The sequence below is a fragment of the Chelmon rostratus genome, chromosome 12 (assembly GCF_017976325.1).
Source record: "Chelmon rostratus isolate fCheRos1 chromosome 12, fCheRos1.pri, whole genome shotgun sequence".
Lineage (NCBI taxonomy): Eukaryota > Metazoa > Chordata > Actinopteri > Chaetodontiformes > Chaetodontidae > Chelmon > Chelmon rostratus.
This window is the reverse complement of record NC_055669.1, coordinates 11,407,861-11,421,489: the sequence shown is the minus strand read 5'-3', so window position 1 is coordinate 11,421,489 and position 13,629 is coordinate 11,407,861. Positions and strand designations below refer to the sequence as shown.

Below are 13,629 nucleotides of genomic sequence, written 5' to 3'. Positions count from 1 at the left end.
TGTCTTTGCGCATAAATAATGCACTGCACATACATATTTCAAAGACTTGGTCGACACTTTTAGTCTCTTGAACTCAGGTATATCTTTTAGATTACAGGGTGGAGCTGAATCAGGCCCATAACTCCGGGACTCCGACTGGACTGTTGGGGAGGACTGGACTGGAATTTCAAACCGGAGTTGGGATAAATGTGTGATCTTACCTCCCGAAGCTGTTCTAAGACTTTGTTGTAGAGCCTGAGCCAGTTCTCTTTGGCTCTGACTGCTGGATCCACTGGCTCTTTGGGCTCCTCTATGACTGGAGGACTAAAATAGAAAAAAACAGTTTTTCATTCTTCAGCTGACACATTTCTAGGATGGCTGGTAAATGCATTGTTTCTCTTCTAGTCTATTTTTGTTGTTTAGGTCATTGATCTGATTCCCTTTCAAGCCGCACTCCTACCTCTCAGGCGGCATCTCTTTTTCCTCTTCTGGTGTTGGCGGTCTGCTCTCTTCAAAATGCTCCTCTGTCTCCTCCACGGGCAGCTTCTCCTCTGGCTGAGCAGGAGGCGTCTTGGCCTCCTTGTCCAACATCATTTCCTCTTCTAGCCATGGCTCTTCCTCCAGCTGGAGAGTCTGGTCCTCAGGGGCAGCTGACTGTGCGGTCACAGGACCATTGAGATGGGACTGAGGCTGCCCAGAGGAAGGAGTCTGTTGGGAGGAAGGGCCCATGGCAGTGGATGGGGACTGGGAGGCTGAGTTAGCCATGGTGGCTGGGTGGGATGGAGGGACAGTGTTGGCCACAGCAGCCTGGTGTGGTTGAGATGCAGCTGAGGCTGGAGGGTGAGACTGGGCAGGCTGGGCGGTGGGAACTGAAGACAGGAAAGTAGAAGCCAAGCCTGTGACTGCAGCTGTTAGGGGTTTGGCCATTGAGAAGAAGGAAGTGGCAGACGGGGCTGGCTGGGGCTGGGGCTGTGTTTGGGGCTGGGGCTGTTTAGGTGGTTGAGCTGTTGGTTGACCAGAAGGGGGCTGTGCTGATGGGGCCGTACCAGGAGGATGAGACTGGCTAGATTGGGGTTGAGTAGGGGGCTGCTGTTGGTGTAAAGAGGGCTGTTTCTCTAGAGGAGGTCTGGAGCTGGGTACATCCAGAGTTTTGGGGGCTGTTGATGTTGGGGTGGGGGTGAATGGCGGCTCCATATCCTCACTGAGGGTCCCATCCAAATTGTATAAATCCTCGTCATCATACATCATCTCCTCATCCTCGTAGAGGCCCTCCTCTTCTCCCTCATACAGTCCCCCATCATCCTCCTCATACAAAGCTGCCTCCTCGCCTCCATCTTTGCTGTAGCCGCCCTCATCGCTGTATGCCCCTTGGGTCTCATCGGGGTCCCAATCTGGAGAGCCTTTACTGTAGCTAACCGAGGAGTGGCAGGAGTGGTAGGAGTCATTCTCGTCGTAAGGGTCCCTCTCCCCATACTCACCACCATAGTCCTCCTCGCTCAGCTGACTGCTGCACCGACTCAGCTCTGCAGACGAGGCATAGCTCCCAGAGGGACTGGAGGAAGAGAAGAGAAGAGAAGAGAAGAGAAGAGAAGAGAAGAGAAGAGAAGAGAAGAGAAGAGAAGAGAAGAGAAGAGAAGAGAAGAGAAGAGAAAATAGAAACAGAGTTAAGTTCAAGAACACAGCATGCCCAGGAGAGACTGATTGTTAAAGCACTTGACAGACAGTTTTCTAACAAACATAGAAACACTTTCATTCAACTTATAACTGCATGTATACATGTACACGTACATAGTAAATGGTTTTTCTTCCCTTTATGAACCATAATCTCAAAAATGCTTACAGAGCACTTCATTAGGGCGCTTTATGGACTGTACACTTTGTACTATATCAGACAGCCTCACTAAAAACCTTTTCTACATATCCTGGGGTGGCCAGGAATAATGCTGATGGCAAATCGATAAAAAGCACTGGGGATACAAGAGTACCAGACAAGTGGTGAGAAACAGAGCAGAACAGAAAGGTGAGAGGCCTCCAGAAAGCTGACAAAAGAAAAAGAACAAGCATCCAGAAATGCAACAAACAGGGAAAAGTATTTATACTCCTTGATGAATGGGGCTATTAAAAACAGAATAGAGGCACAGAGAGGGAGGAAGAATGCATGGGGGAGAGAGGGAGATAGTGAACACAGGAAGAGAGTGGTGAGTGCAGAGACAACATAGAAGGAGAGACGGCAGGGAGGGAGGGAGGGAGTGTGGAGACCTGAGAAGAAGGAGATGAAGAAGAGTGGGCAGTGGTGCGGGGTGCTTGCCCTGTCCAATACACTCACACAAGCAGCTAATCTTGTGCAGCATTGGCCATTAGATTGCAGGTTAAATAATTCATAAAGAAGGAAGTAAGGATGTATGGTTTCATTCCCAGTCTGTGAGGAATATGTCAATAAAACAGAGAAATGTATTGTAAACAATTCTGAAGGAAAAAATAAGACTTGCACCCACATGCTGCATGGCAAAATTTCCTCGACGAAATTCATTAACTAATAGGTCTTTTTCATTGAAGATGTTTAGACGTGTCTTGGTAGCAAAAGCACAGGTGTAAACAATAAAATGAATAATGGCTGAATTCCATTTAACTGCTTCGCTTTCATGGTCCTGCTATTGTGCATGCTGGCTCACTGTCACACTGTCAAGGCCCACTGGGACACACACAAAGACTACAATTAGCTTCTCTAAACTGAAACTCTTTCTCAGTTTAACAGCAATCACAATGTCCTTTAACTCCCAAATTCACCATCACCATTACATTTAGTCCATCAACAATTAGTTTGTCAATCGATTAGTCATTAAACAGAAAATTAACTGACATCAATTAGCTAATAGTTTTGGAAATACATTACTCATTTAAAGCTCTGGCCACAAGCAGCACTTACTGCAAAATGCTAAAACATAACAGGAGTAGAGAAGACAAAACAAGCAATCTGAAGTCACTTTAAGCACTGGGAAACTGCGATGGACAAATTTCACAATTTCAACGGTGTGAACAATTTATCAATTTACCCCCCCCAAAAAAATTAATAAAGCGACAATAAAAATAATCATTACTTCCAGTCTGAAGCATGCACACACCTGACAGTCCTCTGGTGGTGGTACTCGAGGTCGTGGCTGTTGCCAGAGCGCGGGTAAGAGAAGCTTCTGGAGCTGCGGTGCTGGTGGCTGATGGGATACTGGTGGACAGAGGCATTGGGCTGGGATGTGCTGTAGTAAGGAGGGGGGATGCTGTTACTGGTTTCACTGCGATAGTCGCTGTCCCTGTCATCTACAGCACTGTCTTGGTCTTCATCTGCACAGAGGGACAAGGCAAGAGAAAAATCAAATTAGCCTTTTTGTTAGTGGTCTTCATAGAGCACAGTAACATGATGGAGAAAGGAAAAAGTTCTAGAGTTTTAAAAAATAAAAGCAAAAGGGAGAGAAAAGAACATCATGAAAGTGATTATCCCAATCTACGACTTGTCAAGTGGCAAAGAGATAAGAGCCCCTAATCAGCTCTCAACCAATCTTTAAGCACTATGGTAATTACAGATAATAAAGATGAGATGGCAGCCTTCCACTGCTGAACCCCTATCAGACCCATATAGGTCACTCAGAGTGCATTCATATATGCAGCACATGATGAACATCATCAGCGGCTTCCTTCGCATTCTCATCATCATAACTGAACATAAATCCATTCCTGCATGCTAAAGAGATGCTTTAATTTTTCTGCGGTGTCTATAGATCACAGATTAACACCCTGGAGGGAAGTGAAGAGAGACCTTAATGGCGCAGAATCAGTCAAAAGCGAAACCAGCATCTATTAATCATTCATCACAATCCATCATCGTCTCTCGCACTCTGACGTAGGCGGCTGCCGCACCACTTACACCTTCATTTTCATCTGTCGGGGCGTGTAAACACTAATTAAAGGCATCGAACTTTGTTTCTCGCTTCACCCGTGTCCCCACATGTCTCCCTCTCTCTCTCTCGCTCACTTCATCGGCTCGCCATCTATCATTACCCCCCGCTCTTTCCTTGTTCCCGAGTGAACAGAGATGAGACGAATCATGCAGTCGTGTGGGTGAGTCCGACAGACACTTATATAAGACCATCTGCTAATCACAGCAAGAGAGAGGAAGATAGATACACAAGGAGAGAGTTTTTTTATTTGCATATATCTAATGTAATGTACATATACATGTCTATGTACAGTATAGACAGTGCAGTCCATAAGTAGTTGGACAGTGACATATTCTTCATTATTGTGACTTTGTACTGCAACATTGGATTTAAAATGAACCATGGTTGATATTAAAGGGTCAGATGACCCAAATTACTCCTACAAATTAAGCTGTTGTCAGTGGTCTGTTTCTGGAGATGTTGCTGTTTTATTTTCTACATTTAATCAAAGAAATTAACTCACTAGATAATCACTAGATATTCACTAGATACCACTAAAGATAAAAGAACACTTTTTTCTGATAAACTGGGCCTTAGTTTTAAGGGTGTATGAAGATGTATGTTGTTTGTTTTGCCTATATTGTAACTATTTTAACTCTAGGTTAGAGTCTCTTTCTGTTTGCGTTTTACAGCACTCATCAGTCCTTAGTTGCCTGTTTGTAATCAAAAACTTACTTTTGTTAATAAATAACTTTAATTTACCCTCATTACACCTGGGTTTATGTTACTTCCCTTCCCCCTGGCGAGCTGGTTGTAACAGAAGATGAGCAGTAGGACTCATAGCTCACTATCTACATATTCCCAATTTATGAAGCGTAACAAGAGTAGTTCTAGAAAAGAAAAGTGTTAAGATTAACACCCTCAAGTCAAAGCTGAAAGTTTGCACTTGACCTGCAAATGTCCTGTTTGATTTCAAATCCAATATGATGGATCGCAGAACCAAAACAATGAAATATGTGTGACTCTCCAGACACTTATGGACTGCACTGCATTTACAGTATGAATTGTATGTTCACTTACTTTGTTGGTCTCCCCATAGACTCCAGTTACCTGCAATAAAAACAGGAGGGTGTCAGTATTGATTATGAATTAACACTGTTTTCCAGCTGTACAAACATAAACATGCATACGCCATTCATGCTTCACAGTTCCCCGATGGAGCTGGTGAAGGGAAAGAGAGCACAGAGGGAGTGCTGAGCCTCCAAGTCTTTCCACCTGCACCAGACAGCCGACTCAGCAGGCTCGACAGACTGAGCCAATAGTGGAAGCACAGCAGCATCCTGAAGGAGCTTGCCTCCGGACATCTGATGCCTCTATCGATCCTTTACAGTGCAACATTTCAGGCCCTTTTCCTACTCTAACACTCAGCAACCCATGTGCGGTTACACACATAATGCACACGCTGAGCTAAAGCAGTCTAATTGCATCTCAACAGCTAAACACATTATTCTCTTGTTCAACACAAACAAATGACTGGTACAAACAGTGATCAGTCACTTACAGCACTGGGTCCCTGGGACACGGAGAGGGCGTTCCTGCTCCTCCTGGTATGAATACTGGAGTCAGACAAATGGAAAACTTACATGAATGAAAGAGATTAACTGGAAATTAATAGGAATGCTTTGAAATTGTATGCAGGAAGTGGAGAAAATGTGAAGCTGGATTTCATCTTGTTATGTGTAACAGAGTTATTCCCCCAATTAATCATGTTGGCACGTTCCTGTAATATGAGGATATGCCGGGGTATTAAATCAAAAGGGGTGACAGCTTACATCTTGGTCCCTCATGGCGTTAAGTTGCTCCAGTTTTTTGGCCCAGTATCGAGCCTCATCCTCAGGGATATCTGAAAACAACAAGCCAGACGACTCAGGTGATAAAAACAACCCAAATGAAACTCCGCCTACACTATGAAGCCTGTTAAAATAGTTATTCACAAAACTTTTTGTTCTATGTTACAAACTGCACCCAGATGATGAAAAGTAAGCCAGAACAACCCATTTTCAAATATTATTTGATCCAGATCTATCTATGAAGAACTGCAGATATGCTGTCCTGCTCAGAGCACAGTGACATTGAACATTGGCCTTTTCACTTACTGCCCCTATAAATAGGTCAGGTCCACGAACTGAGGAGTCAGGTGCACAATATTGACTGGAGGCAGGGGAAACAGTATGAAAATGACACCTAATCGATGCTAAGAGGAAGCTTGATCACTGAGAAGGAAAGGACACAAACACTCTCCCTGACACACATAGACACAGACAGCCTTGAACACGAATCAGGGAAAAATAGGTCAGGTCAATTTATCAATCAGGGAGATTACTGGTGTTCATATATCACTGTTTGCTGTGAAAATATACACACAAACATCATTTATTCAAGTCATCTTCTCCTTCCCTCGAGCAGTTGTTTCATCTTTTTCTGCCCATTGACAGTTTCTGACTTGGACGTGAATATGGATTTCTCACCGAGAGGCAGTTCGAAGCGTGTGTCGAGCAGCACCAGGTGGAGAGTGGGATCTTTGGTGCCGCAGATCTCGTTATCAGTCATGATAACCTGAGAGTCCAGCGTGAGCCACTCTCCCGGACCCTCCTGCGTACAGAGAGACATTTCGCAGCTGATACACAAAATGAAGCGTGATGAAAACAAGTGAAACGCAAAGTGCGGTCAGCTACAGTGTTTCTACAGTGGTGGTGGTTAGTGGCAAACCTCGTTTGACTGACGGATGCTACGGAGGGGAATCCACACGGTGCCGACCATGGTGTCCCAGATTAACCCTTTGTTCCACACCTCTACAGTCAGACCCAGGTCCAGGCGGTTAATTTCACTGGATAAAAATGAGACAGGAAAATTCAAAATCAAGAGGAAAAAGTAACTGACTAAGTAATAAGACTACATTTAAACACAGATGTGGAAAGTAACTAAATACATTCACTCAACTAGTTTACTTTTTTGACTATATTAATTTTATGCTACTTTATTCATTTAGTCCACTACATTTAAGGGGAAAATATTGTTTTTTATATTCCTGCATATTTATTTTACACACAACACATGATTTTTCAGATGTCTATTACTTGCACTTCTATCAAAGAGTGATTCCCCCTCTAAACTTCTCCAATGGTTCCATTTAATTGTTTCAGATAAAAGTAGTAACATGATCCAATATTTCACAAAACAGTAAAGATTAGAGAAAAGTAAAAAAAAAAAAAAAATTTCTTTCTTTACTTGTTTTGTGGAGGGTGAGGTGAGGGCTATTCAGCTGGTCAATCTGCAACCTGACCACTAGATGCCACTAAATCCTACACACTGGACCTTTAAGTGTGAGTTAAGTAAACGATCTGAGTACTTCTGCCACCGCTGTTTAAAGATAAATGCTAAACACACACAGGCACTCACAGACGCACTAGATGCACAGTAATTACTTGTGGGCTTCACTGTGACAAATATAAGACACGCCTCTGTGGGAGAAACCCTGAGAGGATCTGACATAAAACATTTACGAGACAGCAGGAAGCAGGACAGAAAGAAAAACAGAGAGAGAAAGAGAGAGAGGGATGAATCAGGGGAGGGAGGAGAAGAGCGTGATGAAGGCAGTGGAGGAGGTGATTGTATCGCATGCCTGGAGGGACAAAGTGGGAACTTTAATTAAGAAATAGGGGGGCTGGATTTCCCGTCTCAGTGGTGACTCCTTTTAAGAAACGTGCCTATGTGATTCATGGCCGTGACTGAGGGGGCACAGTCATTTAAAGCCAGTTTGAAGGAGAGGATGAGACTCTCTCTGCAGCCCAAACATTACATAACAGCGCTTCACTGATGCAACCCCAGTACAATGCTCAACGCCTCCGACCATCATACAAATGCACAGGACTCCGCAGTCAGCCTCCCTGCTGCATCCCACATGTTAAATGATTTGCACCATTCATCGCCCATATGCTGCTACCCCACATCAGATCTCCCTGCATGTCAAATACTCTGCGTTGTGTAATGTTTTAGTGATTGCAATGAGCCATCGTTCCAAAATGTATTGAAACACAAGCTCAAACAAACTAATTGAGTGGGTAATGCTGCTAATTATGCCTAGAGAGCACACATATGAGGAGAGGGAATATGGGCTGGAAAGCAAGGTGGAAATGGGGAGAGGAGGAGGATAGGCTGAGTAGATGAAGATCAAGGAGCTGCGTTTAGAAGAAGTGACAGAGGACAGGAAAGAGGGGGTTGGGAGGGAGCCAAGGTTGAGAGTGAGGATGAGAGGGGCAGAGGTGTCGAGGGAAAGCAGATGAAAAGAGGATGAGGCAGTTGTTGGAGGCGGATGTGCGGATGCAGAGAGGAAGAGCTATGTGAAACAATACAGGGATAAAGGGCACTTGGGATGGAGGAGAGAAAAAGAGGGGCGGGAGGAAGGTTGATAAAAAGCATGAGATGAAAAAAAAACAGAGAGGCACTCAAGCAGCTGAAGTGGAGAGTGGATGAGAGGGTGAGAGCAAAGGAAAGAGCGAGGGAGAGGGAGGTGCAGAAGAAGAAGAGGGAGCTTTGTCTGAAGATGATGAAGGACTCACAACATGAAGTCTTGCTCCCAGCTGGGCAAGTTCCCTCTGACAGCAATGGTTGTGCTCTTCACATTTTGTACCTTTAGAGTCACATAAGTGTTGAACTTCTCTGTTCAGGAGAGAGGGATGAAGAAAGAGACGCGTTATAATGAAACATCTCGGCACTAGAAAATAATAATGTTGACATAATAATGTTGAGATATAGATGTTATATTCTACAGAACAACTTCCCATCCCTTCACTTCCATTCATAGCTGCAGCATGTAATGTGTCGACAGTCTGCTTAAAGATTTATGTCACATAACAGCGAGTCTCTCCCCCCTGTGATCTACCACTTTCTATATCCAGGATCCCAGGTCTTACCTTGGGGTCCATCCAGCTTGGCTTTCTTCACTGTGGAAACACAGAGAGGGACAAAATCACACACAGGAACACCATCTGTTTTCACTTCTGAACGCTCCTGCATCCTCTGTTCTGTCTTTACACAGCGAACAAGCAATAGGATGCTCGTGACAAATGAAAACACAATCTGTGAATTTTAATAAAATACATACTATATGAAATCACCATAAAAACACAATGTAGACTCAATATTTTCATACATTTAAGACATATTTTCAGATCACTACTAATTAGTAGTGAATATACAGTGCATATTCACATGCTACATGAGTGCTCACACAGGAAACTGAAATCGCAACGATGCAGATTTGAGCGAAGTGCTCAGCTTTTTTGCCATAAGGTCAAGACATGTTGGCACTGAGTGTGGTGGCAAAACACAGAAAACGCACAGTGCTCGAAAAAACATGGGCAATGTTCCCACTGCGCTTTATCAGTGTGGGATTTAGAAACAAAGTACAGTAGGCCTACGCACAAATAACAAGAACAACATGGTACAGATTAAACAGATGACTGTAATACATTATTATTAATAACATGATTTAATTTGAAGAAACTCTGATAGGAGATGTGGTGCAAGTATAAAACCATTTCATTTTCTCATAAGTAAACATCCAGGGGCCCAATCATGTCTGTTCACTTTGGGAATGTGTTTATTGTAAAAGCACTCAAGGGGAAATTTCCCACCTTTATCAAGCACATCTGTCAGAGGGTTTTCAGTGTAAAGTTAGGGGCTCTCTCTCTGCACCACCTTCTAACCAGCTCTGACATAGCTCACGCATGCATTTTTAATGCTCTACTACCCGCTGCTCTCCACCACGGACACACATGCTCCAGAAGCTCCCCTCACGCAAAATAAACACAGAATCTGATTAATAAAATGCATACTGAAGCTTAATAAGTTATAAAACCGAACCTGCACCTTTATCACCCGTGAGAAACGCGACACGAACACCAATTCATGGCTTATCTCACAATATTCTCCACGGACCATCCACACTGGAACCAGTCGCCATAGTAACCACCACAAAATGAAAAGTTGATGGAAAATTGCCCTGAGTCAGCAAGGCACTTTTTGTTTCTATTTCTCACTGCTTTTACTTCATATTTCCTTTATGCAACACATACAAATTCAAGCTAAATCTGCAGCACTTAATGCCACGCTGCTCCGTCAGCTCACACACTCACACACACACTAAACTGCAGTGACTCACTCACATACACCTGCAGCAATGATACAAAAATCAAAATCTATGCTTCCATTCATACCTAAGCAATCTTAATGTCAACTCAACATCATGACATTGCATCTTTACTTTAGGTCTAAATCCTGCTTCGGTTCCGTTTTCTAACAGCTGTCCCTGTAAATGTTGAAAGAAAATGAAACCATCCAATACAATGCAGAGAAGACAAGAAACCATGCTATGTTATCTGCAGTCCTTTACATTGTTTAGGCAGAGCACATCAAAGCCTGTCGTGTTTTAGTGTCCACACTAAAACAGCCCTGGAAATATATCAGCACATGAGGGGGATCAATAAAAAAGGAATTGGATTTTGGACAGTGGAAACCTGAAGCTTAATAATAGCATACTGTCATAAATCTCACTGACAGGGTGAGTTACGATGAGAAATGTCCTCAAGCCCCACAACAATATATGGCCAGAGTTGCAATTATCTAAGCACAGAGGACGACCTCCCAACACACACACATAGACACACACACACAAACACACACACACAAATACTGTACATGTAAGTGCCCATAACTCATATACAATAAGCCTGTGAAAGGCTGTAACATTAGATCAACCGGCTGAAATGTGGGTTATGGGTGAGTAGCCTAGATTCAAAAAACGAGGTCAAAAACATAACTATCTATCACCATCTCATTAAATGACTTGAAAGGACATAACAAATCAAAGTGTGTTTGTTTTTTTTATTCTTTAATCAGAGGATGCACAGCATAATCTGTACGGCCTAACAGTAAATTTTGTGCTACCCCATTTTTTTGAGCAGATACTTCATTCAGGAAGTACCTCTGACACAGCAGACTCTGACTTATGGGAACTAAGCCTATTGCCAAGAAAACAGAGGCTTGACAGGGAATCAAGCAAACCCTTCAACTTGAACTGTCAAGGAATGTAAAATAGGGAGCAGGAGGGCTGAGTTCAGCCATCCAGTGACAAAATGTGGGCAGACATGATTCAGATAGACAGCGCCTTATTCTGAAGGATCATATACACACCCAGATCTGCAGCAGTCCTCGCAACTGCTGACAGAGACATTACACTGCCAGATTTAGTGTCCAAAACAAGACAGAGAGAAAACTGGACTTGAAAGTACGTGGGCTATCTGCAGGAAAAAAAGACAAGTTTTTCAGAGTTAATCTGTATCTGTGTCTCAATTCTGCTTTGTCGGATGCTCCAAAGAAACGCTGCCTATTCAAGAGGCACAAAGTACTGTGGAGGCCAGAAATAGCTTCAGTCAGGTAAGCATGAATGATGTAACAGGAACAGAAAGAGGGCTCTCTGCCAAGTCTCGTAGTCTACGACACTGACAGCCGCAGCCGGTGTTTATGAATGAATAACGCTCAGGGTCCTAATGGCACCTGGGACTGACTCAGTGCGGGCATAGCCAGTGGGTGGACCTGGCAAGACAGGATGAGATGGGGTAGCATCCATAATGGGCCTGACTTATAGAGGGTGACTTTGAAATGCCCTTAACTTTCCTTTTGTACCAACATTGCCATTATTCCATCTACGGCAAACGTCTAGAGGTCAAATATACCTCTATACATTCATTTACTGACTAGATCAGATAGATCTTAAAGGATCAGCCGATTGGTTGATCAGCAGAAAAATAATGTGCTACCTTATCATCATCTACTCAAATGTGAGGGGGTGTTTTCTTGTCTTATCTGATTAAAAACTAATATCTTTGGGTTTTGGACTGTTGGTCAACACAAGCAATTTTAAGCCTTTTAAGCCTTTAGGCATTTGTGACTGAAATCGTGCTGCAACAATGATAATTACAATTATTGAGTAATCTGCAAATTATTTTCTCTATGAACTGATTAGTCTGGAAAATGTCAGAAAATGGTGAAATAAACAAATGTCACAACATCCTAAAGACCGAGGTGGCATCTTCAAATGTGTTGTTTTGTACAACCTACAGTCCAAAACCCAAAGATATTCGATTCACTGACATTTGTCCTTGAAAAATTACATTACAAAAGAAATCAATTATGAAACTGGTTCATTAATTTTCCATTTAATTTTCTTTGGATCAACTCATCAATTAAATAACTAATCATTTCAGCTATAATTGGGATGTTTTACTGTTTTACTTTTTTGACATCTTACAGAACAACAACTGATCATTGTCACCTGAGAAAAAATCAATAATTAAAACAATCAGTTGCAGCCCTAATCAGATTTCTGAATGACAGCCTCAGGTACAGTTGTGTGGACTTTTACAGCTAAGAAACAAGCAAGACCTTCAAAACCTTGCTAATCATCATTCCTGTTTGCTCCAGTCCAATTATGCGAAAGTTGTTTTGCAGTTATACTGATTCAACCTCAATCTAGCCAACAAAGGGCCACAAAATGCGTTTTTCAGGGGACCCCTCTCCCTCAGCCTTGGCTGTATTCCCCTGATTATATACTGTGACGCTGGAAGTGGTGTTACTTTTTGAGCAGTCGCAGCAGATGCTTATTCATCGCGCTGAGAGGCAACAGTGTCAGCATCAGGTGCTTTCAGGAAGTCTGGTAGGAGGAGGTGACGCATCGCTTCAGGGAAAACGCTGAGAAGTGACGAGCACCGCTCGACTACGAGTATTCCCTCACGACTACAGCAGAGCGGCAGGACGGAGGCGGCAAGCGGTGCGGCAGCGGCAGCGGCAGGGGCTTTTCCTCGTCGTCCTCCTTTGGCTGCCCACACATGAATGAACAGAGTGGTCCACACACACACACACACACAAACACAGAGAGAAACCGCAACAGTACTCGCCAAGGGAGGAAACAGCGGTTCTCCTCCACCATGTAGACATTTATAGAAACTCGCAGAGCCTATGAATATTTGTGATAACAGTCACGACTGGGCTAGCCTGTAACTGTCTCTCTCTTTTTTGCTGCCATGTAACTCATTCATACAATGCGTGTTTCTTTGAGGTCAAACAGTAAATTAAACAAACGTGTCATACAGCAATAGTGCCGTTAAAAGCACCCCGACGGCATCCCCCACTACAACCGTGCTGTGTTTCCGTGAAGACGAGCGGAGCTGCTGTTTAATGACTGGTCAGCACAAACCCTCTGCTGCTCGGGCTACACAGACTTTTCTCCGGAGCTGATAGCCCGCAGGCTCTGTCACACAACTGGTGCAGCTCAGCCGCGAGCAAGTAATACTTCAACAACATCATACACGGAGGGCTTTAATTACCCCTTTTATAGCCTCTCTTACCTCCCACACATAGCAGGGACATCTCTGATAGCGGCGTGAGCGTCCCCGGCTGTCCTCTACAAAGTGCTCCGTGATTTGTTTGGTCAGTCCGTTTGTCTCCTGGTTACCAAAAAAAAAAAAACTGTACTCAAACCGCCAAACCGTTACCCTGATTGGTACCGGAAACAAAGCAGCATCATCTCAGTAGCGCGTGCTCTCTTTCTCTGCGGAGCTGTCGCTCTTTTGGCAGGACAAGACACACACAGGAGTGAATT

The 13,629-nt window shown here is 43.6% G+C and overlaps 1 protein-coding gene across 1 annotated transcript in view; it reads right to left on the bottom strand.

Annotated features, from left to right (window-relative positions):
* The window catches only part of LOC121614869 (protein unc-13 homolog A-like), a 30,494-nt gene extending 17,097 nt beyond the window's left edge, over window positions 1-13,397 (bottom strand). Inside the window, exons 1-11 of the mRNA XM_041948959.1 lie at window positions 13,376-13,397; window positions 8,882-8,911; window positions 8,528-8,627; window positions 6,678-6,795; window positions 6,437-6,560; window positions 5,741-5,811; window positions 5,470-5,524; window positions 4,989-5,018; window positions 3,102-3,315; window positions 440-1,531; window positions 201-303 (exon numbers count right to left, since the gene is read on the bottom strand). Of these exons, the coding sequence (XP_041804893.1) occupies window positions 201-303; window positions 440-1,531; window positions 3,102-3,315; window positions 4,989-5,018; window positions 5,470-5,524; window positions 5,741-5,811; window positions 6,437-6,560; window positions 6,678-6,795; window positions 8,528-8,627; window positions 8,882-8,911; window positions 13,376-13,397 (1,959 nt within the window). The remainder of the gene's footprint in view (window positions 1-200; window positions 304-439; window positions 1,532-3,101; window positions 3,316-4,988; window positions 5,019-5,469; window positions 5,525-5,740; window positions 5,812-6,436; window positions 6,561-6,677; window positions 6,796-8,527; window positions 8,628-8,881; window positions 8,912-13,375) is intronic.
* Between the last annotated feature and the right edge of the window lie 232 nt (window positions 13,398-13,629).